The sequence below is a fragment of the Acipenser ruthenus genome, chromosome 2 (genome assembly GCF_902713425.1).
Source record: "Acipenser ruthenus chromosome 2, fAciRut3.2 maternal haplotype, whole genome shotgun sequence".
In the NCBI taxonomy this organism is placed as follows: Eukaryota; Metazoa; Chordata; class Actinopteri; order Acipenseriformes; family Acipenseridae; genus Acipenser; species Acipenser ruthenus.
Genome location: NC_081190.1, coordinates 84,938,631 through 84,963,008, shown reverse-complemented (window position 1 = coordinate 84,963,008; position 24,378 = coordinate 84,938,631). Strand labels below are relative to the sequence as shown.

The following is a 24,378-nucleotide window of genomic DNA, read 5'->3' as shown; positions in this document are numbered from 1 at the left end:
CTTTAAACATCTATTCAAATTATCTTTGTGTCCTTGTACATATAATATTTGTAGTAATGATTGCTAAAAGTAAAACACGGTAATTTACTCTTTTGAACCTGTCTGCATTCAGCAGGTGTTTCTTAGAAAAACAAGCCAGTCCCCATTGATGAAATGGGCCTAAATCATTACTTTGAACTCCTGATTACTAACAATACACCCTAGTGCACAAACCAACCCTGAAAACCAACCCTCCTCCCCTTATAAACTGCTACAAAAACAATTTGTGTCATTTAAACCAAGAACCTTCTGAATTTAAACCAAGAACCTTCTGAATTTACACCATGTTGTTATTGTACTTTCTGAACTAACATCAAAAGCAGTAGATAAGTGGGTACTGTAGGTTATTATTTCTTGTTTATGTATTTATATATACATTTTCTTTTTATTTATTTAGTTATAAATCACTTATAATTCATATCACCTATAAACCATGTCTTTTTTTTTTAGTTTTTACAACTTTTCCTCCAGTCACATATTTCAGCCTCTCTTTTTCAGTTTCCTATTTTTTTCACTCTCCTCGCTTCCTCTTGTGCTAAAGTCTCTGTTCTGTTTTCAGCCGCTCCTCTCCATGCCTTGACCATGACAACAGCAGGTGAATCTCTGCACCATGGGCTTTCTTTAATGTCTTATACTGTTTTTTTGCCCTTTTGTAATCTCACTATCACTCTGCGACTCGGGATGCTTCAGTGCTTTTGAGTAAAATGAATTAATGCTGAGATAATTTGGCCAATTGTGTTGACATGATTTACAGTACTAAAACTCCATCACTAGGTGATTCAATTACCACAGTAGCCGCACAGCATACACATGATGCCATTCTGTTTGCTTGATAGCAGAATGTCTTCCATTAACAGGAACAACTTATTCCTGCATATTATTTTTTCTGCGAGTTTATAATCACAATCCCATTATTATCCAATTTCTACACCAACAATCTGCTGTGCTGTAATTTCAATTACATGTCACCCATTAAATTGATTATCTTTAGTATAATAAATTGGAGACCCATGGCAGTGTCACTAATGCTTATATTAGGAAGTTAGAAAATAGATTTAAGATTGGGTTAGAACTCCTTTAAATTACAATTAATGATACGGGTGCGACAGCCCTGAAGCATTTTGTGAAAAAGTTACTATAAATCTGTCTTGCAAACCATTACTAACTATGGAATGCTGTGTGTTCCACCTTCCTCCTTTGGGCACCACAGAAAACGCTGTGGTATCCCAAAATAGGTCAAGTAGTTAAACTGGCTGTGTACACAGACATATTCTTTAATGTGTTTACATGCCACACTGCCCTCTGGCAGATGCTGGTTGAGAATGACTTAAGTGTGGTGATTATACCACTATTCCTCAATACAATCCGCTGTTGAAAACTTAAAAGACCGTATCTTCAGAATAGCACTAGTAAGGGTTGTCCTTTTCACTTTATCATTTGAAACAATTCGACAAATAGGCCTAGAAACCTTTTTATTTTATTGTATTTGTACTTATAATTCTCGGTCAGCAGTCTCAACAGCTGTGATGCAATAGGCTTTATCGAGCAATAATGCTAGGTGCATTAAAGAATTTGACTTGCCTGCGCTTGCCTGTAAGTTATTGTTGTCAGTTCATACTGTATATCACTGGCATTTTATATTGGTGTTGACCCCTATGAGATCATGGTGTAATTTAAACTGACACAGTCAAGTCCAGTACTGAGTGGTGTGTCCTGTGTTTCTGTGTCCCATATGTGGTACTTGATGAAAATGTACTGTGTTTATAGGTAAAATATAAGCCATATATAGTTAGCTTCAATATAAAATCTGCATGTAAACTTGCATTTTCCTGTCCAGTTAAAAATCAGCAGGGCTTGGCCCTTCTAGGGTTCATCTTCTTACCTTGCTGCATGATGTGCTTACCAAGTGGCCACCACCTGCTTTTAACATGTGTTTTGCATGAGGGTCTATAAAGAAATTCTGTCACTGGATGTAAAATTGAAGTTTTGAGATCATACCTGAGTACTGTATTTGGTTTAAATATAGAACTAAGTTAACCCTTTATTGCATGGCAGTACACATACCCTAACCCCAGAAGCTGTATTATGACCTCATAGTCCAATGACATTAATGTAATTCATGCAATATAGGGTTAAGAGCACTTCTCACAGCAACCTGCAGTGGTGGATCAATGTAACAGAAGTGTTACAGTCAAACAAACAAGGAGCCCTAGCTCTGCCTGTCTTTATGCAAGTTATTATCACCCCCCGGCAATGCATTCAATACCTAGAAGCACCTTATATCTGTACACAACTTATTGAGTGTAAAAGAATATGGGGATAGGTGGAGTAACCTATCCGTCCGATACATTTACATGTTTACATGTATAGTGGATGGAGGTCTTGATGATCTACTGTACATTTTTGTTGTGAAGAAACAAGGTACATATGTTACTAAGATATATGTTTAAATACTTAAAAAAAATATTTTCAGTTTTCACACACAGCAAAAAATAAAATGTAGACCTCGCAGTTTCAGAACGATTTCAGAAACTATTCTTCCAGCTGCATGTTATGATCTACTACCACTGTCAAGCAACTCTGGAACTAGTGACTATTCCTTGTGCTGTCTATTGGCTGATCTGGCTGTAGCAAATTGCTTAGAATATTCAGCTTTGTTGAACCTCAAGTCCTTTCTGGAGCCTAACTTGGTAATAGGGCCTAAATAGAAAGGAAACTATTTTGCTTGAGGTAAAACTTTCAGTTGTTCCTACTAACTTCTGCAACCAAACGTAAAGCCGCTTCGCTTCTGCTGATTTAACTCAAATTACCTTCCCTGTAGAATTTTAGAAACTGTACACTTTCTGCAAAGCATGAGCAACGCTATCTATAAAAAAAGTTGCATATTTATTGGGTAACAAAAGTCAGGATAACTACTGTTGATGGTCATAGTGAATATATGAATAAACACTGTCTATGTATTCGCAGCTTCCTGGTTAGTTTCATGGTGGATGCCCGTGGTGGAGCCATGCGAGGTTGCCGTCATAATGGGCTACGTATTATCATCCCCCCTCGGAAGTGCACTGCCCCGACGCGGGTCACATGCCGGCTGGTGAAGCGACACCGACTAGCCACCATGCCCCCTATGGTGGAGGGAGAGGGCCTGACCAGTAGGTTGATCGAGGTGGGACCATCTGGAGCTCAGTTCCTCGGGTAAGAATCAGCCAACACTACTATGGAATATAGAAATTATTTTTAGATTTACAGTCCTGGTCATGGATGTTTAATCAACCAAACATCAAAATATGGTCGAACTGTAAAACGTTTTACTGTTTCAATATACAGCAAAATAGTTTGAAATGTGGTTAGGTAGATCTTCATTTGACCTTCACATCTGTCAGACACTGTCTTGGTATAACAACAGTAGAGTCTTAGATATTCTCTTTGCCCAGATCCTAATATCATTCCTAAATCCTGGTGCTTTTATGTGCTTTTCAATTATATTATAGGTGATACAACTTTCAATATTCATGACTACCACGGAATGTATAGTTTCAGTTTGAATTCTCTGGAGATCGGTTTATGTATCTGTAAATTCAATGGGTAATTTTGATGACGTGTAGATTATAAAACCCAAGAATAGATTCTGTTAAGTTTATGTTTTCAGTGTTACAGTAAATAGCTCAGAAATGAGTAAAGACTAAATGAGTTACTCCATAAACACACATCCATCAGGGCAGATAACATAGACATGTGTATATTTACACAAGATCTAGTGGGGTTTGGGTTTTCATGAATACCAGGTATACCAACAGTACGTTTCCAATGTCAGACATAAAATAACAACTCTTGCACATCAGATCATTGTACATTTACAATGCATTTAATTAGCCATTCTTTGATATATGTTTCCATTTTACTTCTATATGAAGTGGAATAAATCCTTCAATTTCCAGGTAGATAATTGGAGTATACCTCCTAACATGTGCTTAGAAAAATTTAAATTAGGATACAGGTATTTCATTATTAATAATGTATCTGATGTAAATCTTAGTGCACATTTATAGTTCTTACAAACCATCAATTAGTACATAATATGCAATTATTTGAAATCATAGTAGTGCATTATAATGACTTCTCATCTAAAATAGGTATTTTTTTTAAACAGGTGATTTTTATGCAAACTGTATAAAGTGAAATTAACAAGTGTAACTGACTGTACACACAAATTCATCAGAGTGATCTGTTTACACAAGTGGTCTTTATTATTATTATTATTATTATTATTATTATTATTATTATTATTATTATTCGTAGTAGTAGTAGTAGTATTATTATTATTAGTAGTAGTAGTAGTAGTAGTAGTATTATTATTAGTAGTATTATAATTAATTAATTAATTAATTAATTAGCAGGGTGACTTACAATTGTACAAAATATCACAGTATAAACTTAAGTATCACATTACAAAATATCACATTACAGAGTATCATATTACAGATAAGAGCAGTTATAAAGTACAGTAAAATCAGTAGCAAATAAGACCACATTCAAATAAGAACAAACTAAAAAATACAGTAAATAATTACATTTGAGAGCGAGTTCGACTAAGAGCAGTTAGGGTATAGTTAACAGTAAGAGCACGTAGTAAGTACAATAAATCGATGAGAACGATTTCAAATAAGGACAATTACAAAAAATGTGAATACGGATACCTGTAAGAGTAAAATCAAATACAAGATACAGGAAGAAGTCATAATTAAGAGCAGTAGTAGACTACGGCAAGGTATGGAGCAGTTCAGTGCAAGTACAAGCTGATGCAAGTACTGGTACAACTGGGTGCCATATAGTCCAGTATAGTTGAGAGTTAATGGTTACAGATGCTGTCTATATGATGTTTTCACATATTTTAAGAGAAGAAGTTGGATAAAAAAAATTACACTCACTATTATTGCAGGTATGAAGCTGTTATGCATTTGTCTGTTATGCGTTTGCCAAATGATGTTTCATGGGTAGGTGTTCAAATAACTTGATGCACCTGTGGGATTCTACATGTATTTCTTATACCAAAACAGGCTAATGTAAAACAATGGTTAATAGAGGTTATTTTTTCCCTGTCTTTTGCTGAACACTCATTGTCACTTGGATCCACATGACAGCCCGTATAATTTATGCAGCTGGTCATTGCTGTTTTGTTTGTAAGAAACGTTTGTTGATAACAAAACCAATGGACAATCTGTTATTTATGCTCTCTTTTTTTACTGCTGCTTTGGACTCATTCAGCAAACTGCATCTTCCTACTGCCCCTCCCCCTCTTAATGAGGGAGAAAGCTTGGTTAGCCGAATTCTCCAGCTTGGGCCATGTGGAACAAAATTCCTTGGGTAGGAGAGACATACAGAACATAATCCATGGACGCTGGCCTCCTATTCTCCTCACCCCCTGTGACATTTTTGTTTCTGTGTCCCACTTTTATTCCTCATATTTTTTTTATGTCTTTTTTACTTTTTTTTTTTTTGGGGGGGGGGAACTTGCAAGAATAGCTGTTTGTGGTATGCTTTTTGTGTTTAGTGCAATGTGTGTTGTTCACAAGTTATTTATGAATTTGTTACCCCCTTTTTTTTTAGTTTTAGCATGACGCTCCCATAGACATTAATTTGCATAGTCTTCAGCATGGTGCGGTGTTGTAGAGCCTGGAACAAATGTATGACCTTGCAAACCTGTAAGGTTCTGCAGTATAGTCACATAGCCTAATATTGTCTAAAACAATCCATTTGGTATCAGCTATGGTCTGTATCATCCACACATGCAGCCCATAGGGTAGCTGATATTTCACCCTGTGAATAATGACCTTAATGTCCAAGTGTTGGTAACTCCACACACTCAATTGCTGTGCATTGGGTCATTGCTGAATTCTTAAATATTTTGGAATAGGGAATACCTAGGAACAGTGTGGTATAATGGTTAGTACAAATAGGATTTTCTATGTTCCAACCCTCTTTGCCTCAAATTAATTATGTGATCTGCTTGTGCCTCAGTCACACCCATCAATAATATGTTGACAAGAATCTCATTTGCAACTGAGGACCACGTTATACAGAAAATAATTAAAAGAACATTTACAAAAATGAAGGGTTGTGTGATCCAGTGGTTAAAGAAAAGGGCTTGTAACCAGGAAGTCCCCGGTTCAAATCCCGGCTCACTCACTGACTCACTGTGTGACCCTGAGCAAGTCACTTAACCTCCTAGTGCTCTGTCTTTCGGGTGAGATGTTGTTGTAAGTGACTGCAGCTGATGCATAGTTCACACACCCTAGTCTCTAAGTCGCCTTGGATAAAGTCTGCTAAATAAACAAATAATAATAAAAAAAAGTGTGTTGCATTTATAGAATAACTGTTCCGTTAAGTTTTCAAATAAATCCTCAATAAACTATTATATACTGTCAAGTCTTTAGGTTATTTTGTTCCAGGTCTTACCACCCTTTGTGAAGTAAATGAACCTTCATTCTCTGTGTCATTGTTTCTTATTGTGAGTTTGTCATTGCCCCAGGCCGGTGATAGTGGAGATCCCCCACTTCGCGGCTCTACGAGGGAAGGAGAGGGAGCTGGTGGTGCTGCGCAGTGAGACTGGAGAGAGCTGGAAGGAACACCACTGTGAATTCACTGAGGAGGAACTGAACGAGATCCTCAATGGCATGGACGAAGGTATCTTGGGCTTTCCTTGAATTCTGTGAAACTTATCTTGATTGTTGTTGAGAAGCCAACAGCAATCTATACAGTTTCATGTGCATAAAACGTATTTGTTTTATCAAAACAGACTTTAAAAAAAAGAAAAGTTTTGTTAATAGGGTCTTTTAGGATAAATCATATGGAAATGTGTAAATAAAAAATACCCAAACACAAATATGTGAATGGTTGTCATTGAACAATTAATTGTAGGCAATGATAAGCCATTGTAAAATAATAAAAGCCTATAGTTTTAATGTTATTGTAATACAGTCTCAGTACAACTGTATTTGTTATTGACCAAATGTTTTGGTTTTTTTTTGTTTGGTTTTTTTTGCATCTTCCAGAGCTAGACAGTCCAGAAGAACTGGAGAAGAAGCGTATATGCCGCATCATCACCAGGGACTTCCCACAGTACTTTGCTGTAGTGTCTCGAATTAAACAAGACAGCAACCTGATTGGACCAGATGGAGGAGTCCTGAGCAGCACTGTGGTGCCACAGGTCCAGGCAGTGTTCCCCGAGGGGGCCCTGACCAAGAGGATCAGAGTTGGCCTTCAGGTAAGCTCTGTGGTTTATGGTATATTTACCAAGGCCAGAGCAATTAAAAGTCCCTTGACCAGTTAATGCTATGCCTAGGAAGACGATAAGGGAGGGAAGTGTATGGTTGACACATTTTCTCATAGTGTTGTATGATTTTTGCAGCTAATTGTTTTCATTGCTTTATTGTGTAGGCCCATCCAACAGACACTGATCTGGTACGGAAGATTCTCGGCAACAAGGCGATGTTCAGTCCTATTGTCACCCTAGAGCCCAGGAGAAGGAAATTCCATAAACCCATAACTATGACAATTCCTATTCCCAAATCCACCACTGATGGAATGATGAATGGATATGGAGGCGATACCCCAACCCTCCGATTACTGTGCAGTATTACAGGTGTGTGCACACCTTTAAACATGACAAAAACCAATCTTATTTAGCTATTCTGTCATTTTTTTGTTGTTTGTTTGTGTTGCATTGTGCGCTTAGATGTTCCAAAGCAAAGTTAATTCTCCTAAATCGATGTCCAGCTGGTGAGAAAAAAAAATCACATCTAACCAAGCTGACTTTCACAAGTGCTAAATTGAATCAAAACAGAGTCTTCAATATTTAGCAGAAAAGTCACTGTTTGATAAATATGTATTGGTTGTTGAGTTGGATTAGCAGAAAACATGACAGTTCTTAAGAGGTAATGCCAAAATAAGCAATTGATCAAACAAATGGTATAACCAACTCTTCATCCCTCAGTGGCCTTTTTTATTTTGTATTCCGCACCACCAGTTAAGAACTGTTTCCTATACTCAATATAGCTAGTTTCCTTTCAGTACTACTATTAAATGAATACAGCTATAGTAACTCCTATTAACTTGGAACTAGCCAGAACTGAAAAAATAAATTAACTAACATGTTGTTTTTTTTTTACTTCCTAGGTGGTATAACTCCAGCCCAGTGGGAAGACATAACAGGAACTACACCGTTAACATTTGTCAATGAATGTGTTTCCTTTACCACAAATGTATCAGCAAGGTAATACACAAATTTGAGTGGAACTGATATTAAAGTAAATCTAACGTACTGTAGCAGATTACCTACAGTATAAAGAACATGTCGTGGTGGTTGGTAGCTCAGTAGTTAAGGGTAGTAACAATTCCATCTCCCCAAAAAACAGGATAATAACAGAAACTTTATTATCTGCACACTCAGTGTCATGTCCAAAAGATTCAATGGAATCGCATGTACTCAAAATCAGACTGTAGATTTACATGAGTAATTTGTTTATTGATAGCTTTCTGTAGTTTGTCAAGTGCTTGGGGAGATTTGCCATTACATATGTTGTATACCGTATAAATTATTTTAAACGCCCCAGCGTTTATTTACAATATTTGCCAGTAGCCTCGGCGCCTATTGGAGACCAGTGACTGTTTGAGACCCGGCGTTTATTATGTAAGATCACGAACAACTTCAAATACTTCAGATGCAATCATGAAAAATCCGCTAACACACAACCTTATAACAATGACACAACATTCTAGCAACGTTGTTAAAAGGTTGTGTGTCAGTGGGTATTAAGTAACAGTTTTATTTTATAACACAATGCCATTGTATTGTACACCCTGAAGTATAAAGCGAAAGTATATATTTCTTTTATTTATTTTTACTACATTGGTACACAAGGATATGCAAAACATTGGAAAATGAAAATCCACTAAAAAGACAGCCCTGTAAATACTGGAACACAAGCGTGTCTATGGTAGGTTTACAGCACAATAAAAAAAAAACTTCAAAACATGGTTTTAAAATTAACAATAAAAGCAATAAGTATCAGCTTTATCAAAAAATATTTTATTTATTGTTCACTCTCAAACTTGTACATTGGTAAGCATGGACAAACGATGGAAAATGAACTAGCAAAGCATCTTCATTGCAAAACAACCACATGCAATACGGAAAATGGCAACCCTGTAAATATCGGAAAAAAAAGTTTATACTGTGAGTTCACAACACACTCAAAAATGCTTCAAAACTGGTTTTAAAATGTAATAACAGCATTAAAAAAAACTTTAAGCATTACGTGTACTAACTTAGCCTGTATTTATTGGAAGTTTTACAGTATGTGCTTGTATGGTCACAACTCACCCAATGATCATTAAAAAAAAAAATGACTTTGTATTTCTCTTCCAAGGTTCTGGCTGATAGACTGTCGGCAGATCCAGGAGTCGGTCAACTTTGCCACACAAATGTACAGAGAGATCATCTGTGTACCCTATATGGCCAAATTTGTCATTTTTGCCAAATCGCATGACCCTATTGAAGCTCGATTGAGGTGCTTTTGCATGACCGATGACAAAGTGGACAAGACCCTGGAGCAGCAGGAGAATTTCACTGAGGTGGCAAGGAGCAGGGATGTGGAGGTGAGCAGCGTCTAAAAATCTACATGAACTGTCACGATGTTGTTTTAAATACTCTAGAAGGATACCATCTACATGTTTAGAATTCCCTTAACTGTTTATTATCTTATTGTGTGCTTCTTCGATAATTATTTACATTGTTTACCAGCTCATATCCATTTCAGTCAAGGGTGCTGCTTGTGAAAGACTCCTAACAGTTTGAACAGTCGACTAGAAGTATGTAACTGTTAGTAAAAGAAAAAACAATGTCTATCACAATAACAGAGATTAGCTGCAGACCTCTAGTGGTCATTTATTAAACATCTTACTTCTGAAAAAAATAGCCTTTTTAGAAGCAGACCAAGTGGTTGACATTTTTGCCGGACTTAGTAAGCATGGTTAATAATCTTCTAAACAGAACCAAATAATTGGAAGCAGTAGAATGAGCACAGATTAGAAAGATGTGCAGTTACATGAATGCTCGATGTGGATTTATGTTTTAAAATAATGCTGGCTTTATTTATAATAATTTTAACACAACAAATGTGCCTTCATAATGTGTAATTTATTTAGTTAGTATTTGTTTCACATTACAAAGCTGTTTCAGTTAATGGCGGATTTGAAGGTGGTGCTTGGTATTACATCAAAGGGAGCAATAATACATATTAATTTATAAACCACCTGTAATGAAAGAAAACAGATAAAGGGGGAACATGCAGACTACAAACAGATCTTATTATATATCATGTGGTTAAAGCTGCTTGTTGTGTTGCTTAGTAATAACACAACATGTGATTGTGTAGAAATGGGTTTTTGCAAGAACGGCGTAACCACATTTTGGGAGTTGTTTGCTGACCACCTGGCGTTTACTCACGGACCACAAGTGCTGAGCGGACCACAGGTTGGGAACCACTGCTCTAATTCATACTGCATTTATTGTATTTATGTAGGTTTTGGAAGGAAAACCAATCTATGCTGACTGCTTTGGAAACTTGGTGCCACTAACAAAGAGTGGTCAACATCATCTGTTCAGTTTCTATGCCTTCAAAGAAAACAGACTTGCTCTCTTCATAAAGGTAACGCAGTATAGCTTTTTTGTATCACGTTAACTGAACATTGCAGAAAGCTCTGAGATTTGGTGAAACAATACAACTGCCTACATTTCTGTTTTCAAAAGCTGGGTTAAAGTGGTGTGCCTGGCTTGTCAATCTATTCCCTGTGTCTGCTATGACTAACAGTATGCATTTATTGATTTTCAAGGTTCGAGACAGCACTCAGGAGCCCTGTGGTCGATTGTCCTTTATGAAGGAGCCCAGATCCTACAGAGGTTTAGCACACCATGCCATTTGTAACCTAAATATAACATTGCCTGCTTACTCAAAGGTAAGAAATACACTAAAAAGTATACTTTTAAATCACTTGGATCTTCTTGTTCTTTTCATTTGTAAGAAGTTAGTGGGTTCGTTGTTAAATAGAGGTAGAGAAACTGAAGGCTTCCTGAATTAGCCAGAGGGTTATCATGCTGTACAAGTGAAGATTATGGCAAGCCAAACTAACCTCTATATTGGATTTTGATAGTTTGTTCAGCCAATCAGAATACAATATTTTTTCCAGAAGCATGTGCCCACCTACAGCCAATCATATCAGTACATCTATTTCACAAGGAATCGTCAATTGAGCTGTGCAAACATCCAACTCCACTTGTTGCAAAAGCATTAAGAGGATAGGGATAACTATTAAACGCTCAATAGCGCAACATTTTGAAATACTGTAAGAAACTTAATGCATTCTATGACAAACGTTTCAGCGAGATGTTTTTCTCCTTTTCTTCAAAATAGTGCCATGGGATTTTAAATGTCCACAGAGTAGACCATAGCTTAACATGTAAAGGACGGTATATACTACAGCACTGCCCCCCTAAAACTGCTCCCTGTAGTTCCTACTATTAACTAGAGATTCCCCATCCATGCACAAACAAGGACTGACTCTGTTGAACTTCTGAGACCTGACAAGATCAAAATCCAAGTTTCATGACTGCACTTTTGTTGTTTTCATAATGTTTTTACAGAACAATACAAATTCCGGTTTACACAGATCTAGGATCAATCTGCATGATCAATCTGCTCTGCATGCTACCTATTTCCCTTTTGCATTTAATATCTGATATCTTCATTTCTAAAACTGCCTAAGCAATACAGAATATATTAATATATTAATTGTTATTCATGCTGTGGCAGCCCTCTCTGATAACTCTGCTTTGCCTACTCTTTCCTCTACACTGCTTCTTGGGCCTGAAAGGAATCTGATTCAGATCAGGAACAAGAGGAAAAGGTAATCCAAGCACAAACATTTCCAGTATGTGACTAGCATATACTCTTTATTATAATTATTTAGAACAATTTAAAGGAACCATTCCCTTTTCATGGAGGACTTAAACTCTGTAGTATCAGAAGAGATTATATTAAAATGTCAATGCTGAGTTTTTATTGGCTACCCATAGTTATAAATCACGGCAACTGAATAGTCTGCTGTTTGTGTCAGTACGTCATGGCAATATCGAAGAAATCAGAAAGATGATACAACGGGTCGGCAAACACTACATTTCCTTTCCATTACAGTCCTATAATTTGTTCAAGTTATGTCAACAGGCTCAGTTAAGTAATTAAGGAACTTGTAGGAATAAAGTCCTGCAATTGAATGGACTGGTAGAGCCAAGGTTACGTGCCCATGCCTTCCTTACCTCTGAGATGCTGTATGGTTAGGGTTAGGATATTTATAGACCTCAAGTTTAACATACAGTGTAGAAAGTTACAGTACAAGTGAAAACTGGCATGTAGTGCACAACAGTTCAAACCCAAGCTAAACGTTCCTCATCCTATTTATATGTTATCTTGTCACTTCAAGCATCTTTCTCTCCCCCACCTTTTTTAAAAGAAAGCATATGTCATTCCTGTCTAATGTATACTGTCAGCCTTGCTCTCCAACTTATATAGAAACTAATATAGATGAATTATGCTGTGCTATCAGGCCCTTTAAAGAGTAAGTAGCGGGGTTCCAAAAAATATAGCGTTACACGTCCCCACATGTTGCTATAAATGTTTAGTATCAGTATTTTTTCTTTTCATTGTTAACATCCTGACGACTTTTTACACATGACTTTAAAGTGTGTTTCAAAGCTCTTTTCAAAATGGCCGCTCCAGTGCACTGGGGTTTGAGATCTGTCTTCTAAATCAGTGGTTTTCAACCAGTTGCATATTTCAAGTTAGCTATACCATTTTATAAGTAACTTGAACTCTGCAACTGTTTTAAGACCTGAAAACAATTAAAATGGTCTAATTAAGCACATTATCATTTCAATTAAGGGTCTAGTTAAGTAATTGAGAGCTCAGTTGGAATGAAAACCAGAAGACAGTGGGTCCCCAGGACCAGGGTTGAAACCCACTGCTCTAAATCACTGCAGGAACATAACAAGGGCTCTGGCTTTTCTGTTTCTACCACATAATGGATCTTTATTGCTGTGTTACCTGTTTGACAATGTGGGCGGTAATCCTTACACTATCAGTGTACTAGAGGGGACATTTTGAAAAGAGCTTTGAAACAGACTTTAAAGTTATAAGTGTAAATAATCGTCAGGATGTTAACAATGAAAAGAAAAATTAGAGGTATGTTATTCAAACAGTTGTCGCAACACGTGGGGACATGTAACGCTATATTTTTCAGAACCTCTTTAATAACAACTATAAGGGAAATGTATTGATTATATGCATTAAGCATTACTGCCAGATATATAGTACTAATCAAGAGATGTCATCAGTTTTTTGGAAAACCTCATTCCAGGTATTTATATAGATTTCTTGTTAAATGTAATCCTCAGTATTTTATTGACGTTTCTATTCAGAAAAAGGTGATAAATAAGAACTTATTCCACAGTAAATAGACTATTTTAAGTAATGCACCAGGACGAGTTTTTTTTTTTTTTTTTTTTTTTTTTTTTTTTTAGATTTTAAAAGCGCTAGTAAAATGGTGTTATGCAACATGAATACCAAAACACTGGAAAATATAAAACAATACTGGAATGTGATCTACTACAATGAAATATGTCTGCATTTTAACCTGTTTTTATCAATATTCTATAACTATGGGGCAACAAAATATGAAATATCTTTTAAATAACAAAGACTGCAAAACAGGATACCATTTACCAGTAAAAGTGGTACACCTTGTACTACACTTGCCCAGGCATGCGCAAATGATTTTAGCTCAGAAAACAAGGAAACGCCCAACTGAAAGGTGTATGACGTACTGAGTTTGGCCCTTAGTTATTTTTAATATATATATTTTTTCACAATTCAGCAAATGTATGTGACTTTACCTGATCGTACCTTTTGTAGTGACTTGTACAGTTCTGGTACACATACCACATTCTGACAATGTACCACTTTCTGACTCTACAGGGGTACTAATTTATTTCTATATTCGTTAAATTAAGGTTGGCACAACACAAATAATGAAAGATACATACCTGTAGACCCAGAACAGAACACATGCCCTAATTCAGTTGTTTTACCTTATATCCCCCCCCCCTTTTTTTTTTTTTTTTTTTACAGACAAGCAGGACACCTGAGAAATGTAAGACATCTTTTTAAATTATTGTGTGGAGGTTACTTTCTGAGAGATAAAAGCTACTTACCATGTTTTGTAATTACTAACACAAATTCCTTAAGCTAAAATACTTTATTGTAATATATGTTAATGTTAGATTATAGTCATGTGATGTAGTACACTATTAGATAGGTATTTCTGATTTTAATGAACTAATTGAATACAAAGATTATCAACCTAGCATTAATTTTCCTTCAACATCCCTAGTAGCCTCGCTGTGGCTGATGCGCTTTTTTCAAAGCCCTTTAGTTTTGTATGTTTGTCTTGTCCATACCTCTTCAAGCAAAGATTATGCCAGTTATGTGGCATAATACTGTCACTTCTCATCTTCAAAAAAAATGGCAGTATCTTCTTTTAACTTAATGTTTTAATATCATTAAAAGGGATACTGTCTGTATGCACATATTTATACAACCATTCCATAATGTGGTGAAGTACAAATGAAAAAAAAAATCTGAAACTGTTTTGACAATCTGTTTTTTTTATTTACTCTTCATACCCCAAGATTATTTTTATGTATTAATTTACTTTAATACATTAGTACACTTTAACATATAATTACTTTTTTTTTTTAATGCCTTTTGCATATTTGGTTCACTTTAGAAAAACATTTTAAAGAATTGTTCCATGCTTTATTATTATGTGATAAAGCTATCTTCAACAATTGTTAATCATTTCTATAACAAGATGTCTAAAAATTCACCACAGTATGTGATTCCAATATTTAAACCATTCCAGAACATAATTACTCTTACACTTATCTGTAAGAGATGCATCTGGAATGAATCAAATGTTTATTGTTTTAACATTTAGGTCATTTATTTTTCAACTGAGGCTGCATACCTCGCATCTGAAGCACCATTGCTTTGCATGGAAATAACTTGGCTTACATGTACTGTGTGTGTGTCCAGTGTGAGTGTTCTTTTGACTTTTGGTTTGCTATACATTATAATCTGAATTATTTTGATTCACTTATAATTTGATTCACAGTAATTCCTTTTTATGGTTTTCATTTACTTTTTTTTGCCTCTGTATATTTTATTTTACTTGTCAGAACAACAAGGATGCTCCAAGGAAAGGACCATACCTCTTTTTTAAAATGAATTCAATTTTTTCTACATGTAGGCTAAACATTCATTTAGTTGAAATGCCGGTTTGCAGCTGATTCAGATTAATGTAGATTTCATAATATTAGATGCACAAAACGTTTTAGTTTTTCACCTGAATTCTGCACAGACATTGAAAGGCACTTAAAATGTTGTTCTGACAGTTTGCTAGTACTGGCTTTCTTTTAGAGGAAAAACAGCTTTTGATTGTTTCTGATCCCTTTTTTCTTGAGACCTGAATCTATTACATCTGAGCAATCTTGAGATGCCTAACTTTATGTGATCCCACCGTGTTCTTGTTTCTTATGTTTGTTGATTTGTTGGTGTCCTGTTTTTTTTAAAAATGATTTTTCTTGCTTTTTGTGTTTGTGTACATGTGGATGTGCAATGGTAAAATAAAAGTATATAAGCAAGTTATTTCCTGCCCATTTCCTTCCCATTTTTTTTTATTTCAGTTAGCTTTGCTTTGCTATTGTCCCCCCTCCCGAGACCCTGTGGATCCACCAGCCATTCCTATCTATTTTTGTTGATACATTATTTCCTCCCTCGTTACCACTTGAACAAACACTCTGTATTGTTCCAGTCCTGATTTACATTTTTACAATCTCTGTTTTTGATTTCCATTTTACTTTTAATTGTTGACTGTTCACACCCAAGACGAAGAAGAGACTGAGTCAACTGAAACCTCTGCCCTGAAAACACACTTGATTCGGGATGCCCCAGCACTGGCAAGCCCGGACTTGCTCTCTGAGGTGTCTGAGATGAAGCAAGACTTGATCAAAATGACAGCAATTTTAACAACAGACTTTACTGAGAAGACAATCCCCATTCAGGGAAGTGGACTTGAGAGGGGGGCAGAGGAGGAGACTGGAGAGCCTTTCGAAATTGTAGAAAAAGTCAAAGAGGACTTGGAGAAAGTGAGTGAAATTCTGAGAAGCGGAACATACAAAGATAAACAAGAGATGCAGAAGAAAGACGGTGCGGTCAAAGCAATCAAAGGAGAGGAAGAGTGGGTTCTACTTAGTGACAGTGAAATTGAAGAAGCCAAACAGGTAGCCCCAAAAGAAGTGCATGAACCCAGCTTTCAGGAAACAAAAAATGACAGAGGCACATCCCAACCAAAAATTGCCAGTGACATAACGGGGATGGTTTCCTACCTGTCTGACGATCTTGATGAATACCTTGCTTGCCAACCTACTGTATCCACTAATCAACTCCAAGAAATTTTTCAGGAACAATTTGAAGAAGTGCTTGTGAAAAGAGAAACTGAAAAGAAATATGACTATTCTTCACTAGAGGAAGTAAAAAAGACTCCCGCTGAGATTAAGAAACCAGTGAGGAGAAAATTGAAGGAAAGAACAAGAATGTACAATGAGGAATCACAGATGCAAGACTCTGGATCTGATATCTCTAGGTTTAGCTCAGAAGAGTCTTTAGATGGAGACTTGGTGTTGGCTACCCCAGCTCCAGCCCAAGTGTCACCTGTGGTGGAGGAGACCCCTATCGGTTCAATAAAGGAAAAAGTAAAAGCTCTTCAAAAGAAAGTGGAAGAGGAGGAAAAGGGGCGCAAGCAAATAAGTAGTAAAGTTCAGGGGAGTGAGGAAGTGAAAGTCACTGAAGTTAAAAGAGAAATATCTATAAAACAGCCACCTCCTGTAGATTCTAGTACATCTGAAAGGCTAGAAGAGACCATGTCAGTCCGTGAACTAATGAGAGCTTTCCAGACAGGGCAGGATCCATCTAAGAGAAAGTCAGGGCTCTTTGAACACAAAGCTATTCATTCATCAATAGAGCAAACCCATTCCATTGATGTAACACAAGATACAAAATCTAATACAACAGAAACAGAGCAGACAGAGACAATGCAAAAAACTGACAGTGACTCAAAACATTTTCCCACTCATGATCAGACTGTTAGTCATTCAGTAGCTTCACCTGTTAGTATGGCTACACACCTAGCCAAATATACCACAGTCTCACTTGAAGGTGAATGTTTGTCCTCTAAAGCTTCACCCAGTGCTCTTGATGAGCAGTCACATAAGCATGATAACATAGTTGATGCCAAACGTACTGATGACCACTACAGAGAGGTGGATTTGCAGATCAGCCCTGATAGGAAAACGTCAACTGATTTCAGTGATGATATTAAAGCAGAACTTGAGGACAATGATGAATACCAGCAGTTCAGAAAGACATCTGATACTGAGAGTCTCCATTTAGAAAAAGTAGTTACAAGCCCTGTTAAGCATGACCTTAATATTACTTTCCCTCCTGATTCTTCTAAAGAGGAGTTTCTACCAGACATAGCACTGCAAAATGGCACTTTAGAAGATAGCTCTGACAGCCTCAGACATGAGGGTGCTGCGGATTCTCCAAGTGTTAGCTTAGGTGATGGCACTCCACAGATAAGCTCTGAGGAAAGTTATAAACATGAGGGTTTGGCAGAGACTCCAGAAACAAGCCCTGAAAGCCTACCATTTTCACCAAAGAAAATTGAGCAGCAAATACTAGTAGTAAAGGAAATGGCACCTACATTAGGCACAGAAGAGAATGATGTACAAATAAGTCAAGATGTATCTGTCACTGCTTCTGTCATACAACTGGAAGAACATGAATCAAAAGAAAAGTCTGAAATATTGGCTGCTGAATCTACTGTTGACTATGGCTTTGTTGCATTTGATCAGCAGCATTCTACTGAATTAACTCTCCCCAAATCACCCACTGAGGATGCTGATGATCAGACTACAAATGAGTCAACATCTGGCCTCAAAGGTGACGTGTGTTTCCAGGGGGGTGAGGCTGCAAAGAAAAAAGAAGCAGCTTCACCAGAAAAACAATACAAAATGCGGTCAGATTCAAGAAAAATCTCAGATACCATCGATAGCCTTTTGAACTCGGATGATGATGAGGACAAACTTGAAAGGGAAAGCCAAATGGTAGCCAATCCTTGTGGTTTGCCAATGGAAACAGGAACCACGTATAGTCATGAAGGCTTAGACCTGGCACTCTGTCAGCAAGACACAGGAGACCATAGTCCATTGGCAGATGATTCTTTGACCATCAGCCACAAGGACTCCTTGGAGGCTAGTCCAGTACTGGAGGATAACTCTTCACACAAAACTCCTGATTCTATTGAGCCAAGTCCAACTAAGGAATCTCCATGCCGCGACTCATTAGAAAGTAGCCCAGTAGAACAAAAGATAAGGCCTTGCATTCCTTTAGCAGAGCAATCATGTGGGTCTCCTTGGCAGACTCTTCCAGCAAAGACAGAGTTTCCTCCAGAAGCTGTTCGTAATAGGCTTCTCAGGGACCCTGAGGGTAGTGCGGACGATGACAGCTTGGAGCAAACCTCCCAAATGGAAAGTTCAGGAAAGAGTCCTCTCTCACCTGACACCCCTAGCTCTGAAGAGATAAGCTACGAAGTCACCCCCAAGACACCCGAAATGCAGTTTCTGTCAGGGTCTTTACCAGCGGCTATCCTGGAAGAAACCGAGGAAGTTGAAGAAGATGATTCATCAGATAGTAGCGAGCCCCAAAAGCAGTTTACTCCAGAAGAAGACATGTTTAAAATGGCAGCCAAAATTAAAACATTTGATGAAATGGAACAAGAAGCTAAATGTAAAAGAGATAACAGAAAGCAAACAGACACTTATATGGCCTCTGAAATGGAAGATGATAAACACGTGCCTGTGGAAATAATCTCTCCAGGTAGTAGCTCTTCAGAAAGTGAGCCAGAGCTGACCAAACTTAACAAAGAGGCAGATTCATGTCTTCGCGTAGAACCAATTATTACAGTCCAGCCTCCTTCTCCTCTTCCACCAGGCATGGATGACAGCTCTAGCCCCGAAGAGACAGATCTGCAGCATGCAATTACCCAATCAGATTCTTCAGAAAGAGAAACAGAAATGCCAGATTGTATTTCAGATGGTAAACCAACATTTCACTCATATCCTGAGACAATATCTACTCATACTGAAACATCTTCTATAACGACTCCAACAGCTGATGAAGTGTCAGACAATTATCATATTCAATTAGTTGAATCTAGTGAAATGGAAAAAACTGAAGCACAGCATCCACAGTTACCGTCTGATTTGGAATATCAACAGGAAGCAAAATATTCTGAAAAAGTAACAAGCCCTTATGAAAATACAGATTCCAAATTCCCTTCCAATACTGTTGATTTTCAGGAGGAGGCAAATAGAACCGATGAACAAAAGGAGGTACTTTCCAATAAAACTATAAGAGAGGATGGTGAGGACAGTGATGAGGAAGATGATAACTGCCCATATAGTTCCCACATGCCAGATACATTGGAAGAAGCAAATGCAACAGATGAAGTCAAGGAGGAACATGTTAGACGTTCTAGAGAATCGACAGGCGAGATTGATGAAGAATATCATTTAAACACAGACTTTGAACAACCCCATATGCAATTTGGACCAGAGATCTATGTTTATGAGGATACTGGCATGGAAGAAATACAGGTTTCTGCTCACACTACTCAGTCCAAGGGGGTCACTGTGAGAACAGAATCTGACATAGATTCCTGGAGTGCAATGAGAGAGGATGATGATGCTTTTGAAGCCCGTCTGAAGGAAGAGGAGCAGAAGATATATAGTTTGATGGTTGACAAGCAGTCACAGGACACAACCCCAGTTAGAACTCCTACTGAGGAGGGAACACCCACAAGCGAGCAAAACCCTTTCTTATTCCAGGAAGGGAAATTGTTTGAAATGACCAGAAGTGGCGCCATTGATATGAGCAAAAGGAGCTATGTTGATGAAAGTTTCCACTTTTTACAGATGGGTGAACAGCCTCTGGAGGAGGTTTTGTCAGATGAAGCCAGAGAAGATCCCATTGGTGGTGAGTCTTTATCAGCAGAAAGTTCTACACGTGTCACTGTTTCTGATGATGTTCCATATGACTTAACAGTAGAGGCAGCAGAAGCACCTATTTCTGAATCTCCCTCTCAACCAGAGACAACCGAGGAAAATTTGCCAGCCACAAAATCTGAAACCAGGTCTAGAATCCCAATCAAAATGGGCATTTCTGCTTCTGCCAAATCCCAAAATAAAGACTCTCCTCCCACTGAAATTGCAGAAGTGAAACATTTTCCACTCGAGGAACCTGTATGTGAGAGCCCTCCTGACATGGCTTCCATGGAACCATCCATAACAAATGTGCAGCTAGACTTTTCCACGGTTACTAGGTCTGTTTATTCTGAACAAGATGATGAGTCTTCAGACTCTTCCCCTGAAGACCAACGGTCAGTAATTGAAATTCCTACTTCTGCAACAGAGAGCATAGCTGGCAGCGAACCAGTGTCTAAGATCCCTGTCAAGGCTACTTCACCTGTAGCTCAACGAACAGTGCTTCTGCCCAGTGACATGTCTTCTCCCCCCATCTCCCTTTCTGCTACTTATAAGGAACAGCCCATAGAGGAGGAAACAAAGCCCAAATCCAAAATACCAGTGAAGTTAGGTGGCCTTAAATCTGAACCTGCGTCTGATTTCTCAGTAAAACGAGAGTCCCTCAAGGCTCCAGAAAGGAAATGCAAAATTCCAGTGAAACAAGATCAAAGAAGCAAGTCCGAGTCAGATGCTAGCAGCTCTGCAGAAGCCAGATCTAAGCGTTCATCCAAAACCGGGAGTTACTCTGAGGCCGAACCTCAGGAAACAAAAGAAGAGGCTTCAAGTGGAACAGAAAGTCCTGATGTTACTAAACCCAAAACATTCCAATCGAGACTTCCTGTAAAGAGTAAACCTGGCCAGACAGTCCAAATATCCAACCCTGCCAAAGAGAACAAAGAGCGATTCTTTGAACTTTACAAGGATTCCATAGAATTATTTGAGGAAATTAGCGATGAAGCCTCTAAGTTAGTTGAAAGATTAACACAAGCAGAACATGCACAAGAACAAGTTTCAGATGATGAAAGCAGTACCTTAGAAGCCTCAATTATTGAAAATGAGCCGTTGTCTGAATCACAGATGCCCCTTCCTGAAGACATCTTTGACATGAGACCCATCTGGGACGAGTCTGTTGAGACTCAGATCCAACGCATTCCTGATGAAAATGTCCGCAATCAAAGAGAAGGTACCTCCCAGTTAATGGGGTTCTCTGTGCTTCTTCACATTAGAATTTAATGCACCTGTTTAGTTCAGGCTTCTGTGATCGTTTATGTCGTCTTGTGAACTGTGTTGTGTTGTGGCTGTCTCTCTTCTTATGATGTGTTCTAACAATCTCAAGATTGACCAAGAGACTTGGTAGGAAAATAGTGTGGCCATTATAAGTAAGTCGCCTTGGATAAAGGCATCTGCTAAACAAACAAATAATAATTATTATTAAAGCAATCAAAGATCTGTTATTGTGTTTTGGATTACCCTGTCCGTCATATTATACTTAATAATTTACTATGTAGTAATGCATAGTAACTGATAATATTGACTAACCAGACCCGCAATTAACAGATCCTTGTGAAAAAAGTTGCAGGCTCAGATAACCAAATCAGAAAGAGGAACAAAATAAAAGCCTTCAAAGCTTTCATGTTTGTACTTTTAGAAGTTCAAACTGATCTGTAAATGTAGCAATTCATTTCCTTTATAAGTGAGTCAGCTTTCACATTATCTTCTGTTTGCTATACAACTTCCATGGTTGTTTGCCAAAATGCTGCATTTTACATTTTATATCTGCACCATTTTTCCATTATTTCAGCATAAATGTTAGATAAAATGAAATAGACATGATTCTTTAAGTAGAAGTACATAGTTATAATTACATTAATCAGAAAATATGTATGTATGAAGCACTTTAGACCCAGTATGAACAAAAACTGCCTTTTCAGTATTAAAGGCCTTCTTTATAATTCAACTACAGTAGGCTTTACCCAAAAGAGATAGTGACCATTTCCTGAGGGCCGTTGAGGTGTAAGATTTACATAGGATGTTGATTAAAGTAGGACTTAGTAGATTTAGAAATGCTTACTTGTGACTGTGCTGTTTTGATAAAATCTAGATCCACAAGATGATGAAGAAAGAAGTGAGGAAAGGTTGGCAATCATTGCTGACCACTTAGGCTTCAGTTGGACAGGTAAGTTGCATGCTAATAAAATAAGCCATCTTGATATGGAACTGCAGCATTGCTCTTTTAATTTCTACCGTATATTTCTGCCCCACTGGGCATTGGAATTGTTAACTGAATATGACATGTTCTTTTTGACATGCTTTCTCATAGAAATAAACATATTAAAGCATGCCTTTCAATGTAGCAGATAATTTTCTGTGAAGAAAGCAACAGAAATGCACCAGAAGAACACAATTGCAACAAGCCCACACAGTTTTATATATAATGTACAGGTACTGCTGGAATGATGTAGCCCAAAAACAGAATTTATCATCCAACCTTATTATGTCGTATAAAGAAAACAAAATAATATTCAATACTTAAGCAATTATGTCACTCTTCGAGGGCATTGTACTGTGGTTCATATCAGCAGTGATTTTTGCTCAAACGAGTAAACTCCCACATGTTTGTTTTGTGGTCTTTTCGATCAAGTTGAAAATTCAGTTTCTGGTATCTAAGTCTTTTGAGTTTAAACTTCATTCCTGCAGCACCCTTATGAAAGAGACCTATTTGTTTGTAATTATAGCTTTGTAATTATGCTTAATACAGTATCAGTAGGTTGTCAGTCTAGTTCTTAGTAATCCAGAGCTTTAGCCAATTCATGTTTTTCTTTGGTACTTAATTTTGCCTAAAGGAAACTAAGAACAAAGGCCTCCCTCGTTTGGTCATATCTAAAGCAGTAATTGTTTATAAAGTAACTCACTGTATTTTGAAATTATGTTTTTAGATAAAGGTATTTCATTTTCACGAAAATAATACACTGAATAGGAGTTGAATAGAGTTCAGGGCACTGTTTAGTGACCTTGATATATGACTTCCTTACATACATAGATGTGTGCATTTTTAAGTATTCATGCCCTCAGATCTCATTAATAAACTGGGGAATATTCATTAGCTTATGTCTGAGAACAATCCATTTGGTTCCAAAAGGGACATTAGTATTTGTTCATGTCTGCTTTACACCAGTTTCCAAATGTTAATGAAACTTGACATTAGTACAATTTTTTTTTAAATTGCAACTAATATTTCCTTAGTGAATGCAGATGCTTTGCAACTGATGGTATGAGCTTATTTAACTTTGCGCCCAACACATCTGATATTTCAGTGCTTATCCTGTTCTATTCCGTCAAATCGGAATGCTGCTCTAGTAAATGACATTGAACAACAACACTGCAAGAGTAAACTGGAAAGCTTTAAAATGTACAATGTATTCCTGTTCATAGAATTAGCCCGGGAGTTGGAGTTTACTGAGGATCAGATTCATCAGATAAGAGTTGAGAACCCCAACTCATTACTCGACCAGAGTCACGCCTTACTGAAGTACTGGATGGAGAGGGATGGCAAACATGCAACAGGTCATTTGTTTTTAAGTTAAATGTTCGTGTATGCCAATGGATCCCTGGCATTCAAACATCCCACATTGTATGTGAGCTTCAACATCCCATTTGTCAGTTGGAGCCCATTAAAATGTGGTTTAGTCAAATCCAACACCAGGTTTGAATGGATGAAGCAACATCAGACTTTTCTTATAATCATAATTATAATACAAGGTTGCACGTGTATTAGTACAACTCTTAAACATATTTAATATAACAACTGGGCACAATATAGAAAGCTCTACCAAATAACATTCACCCTTTTCTGCTAAGAGATGTATTATTTGCCATCACAAAAAGGAACAAAGAAATATTTGTTATGCTGACATGTTTGTATGCCCAAGGTCGTTGACCAAAGATTTAAATCCTTTGATATGCAAATATGTCAGTCTAAAAAAAAACTGTAAAGCTGAAACTTAATTCATAGCAGAATTAACCTAGAA

General features: G+C 37.3%; 1 protein-coding gene across 13 annotated transcripts in view; it reads left to right on the top strand.

The window, feature by feature from the left end:
• LOC117408919 (ankyrin-2-like) overlaps positions 1–24,378 on the top strand; it is a 162,206-nt gene that overhangs the window by 123,094 nt on the left and 14,734 nt on the right. For 6 of the 13 annotated variants that reach the window (XM_059002978.1, XM_059002968.1, XM_059002950.1 and 3 more), the window contains 15 exons: positions 599–634; positions 3,007–3,231; positions 5,302–5,400; positions 6,566–6,720; positions 7,089–7,300; positions 7,474–7,678; positions 8,212–8,308; positions 9,465–9,693; positions 10,620–10,745; positions 10,930–11,052; positions 11,968–12,000; positions 14,277–14,298; positions 16,095–21,533; positions 22,452–22,526; positions 23,783–23,914. In XM_059002978.1, the coding sequence (XP_058858961.1) occupies positions 599–634; positions 3,007–3,231; positions 5,302–5,400; positions 6,566–6,720; positions 7,089–7,300; positions 7,474–7,678; positions 8,212–8,308; positions 9,465–9,693; positions 10,620–10,745; positions 10,930–11,052; positions 11,968–12,000; positions 14,277–14,298; positions 16,095–21,533; positions 22,452–22,526; positions 23,783–23,914 (7,208 nt within the window). The remainder of the gene's footprint in view (positions 1–598; positions 635–3,006; positions 3,232–5,301; positions 5,401–6,565; positions 6,721–7,088; positions 7,301–7,473; positions 7,679–8,211; positions 8,309–9,464; positions 9,694–10,619; positions 10,746–10,929; positions 11,053–11,967; positions 12,001–14,276; positions 14,299–16,094; positions 21,534–22,451; positions 22,527–23,782; positions 23,915–24,378) is intronic. The other 7 variants (XM_059003009.1, XM_059003000.1, XM_059002993.1 and 4 more) reach the window with 3 other exon arrangements.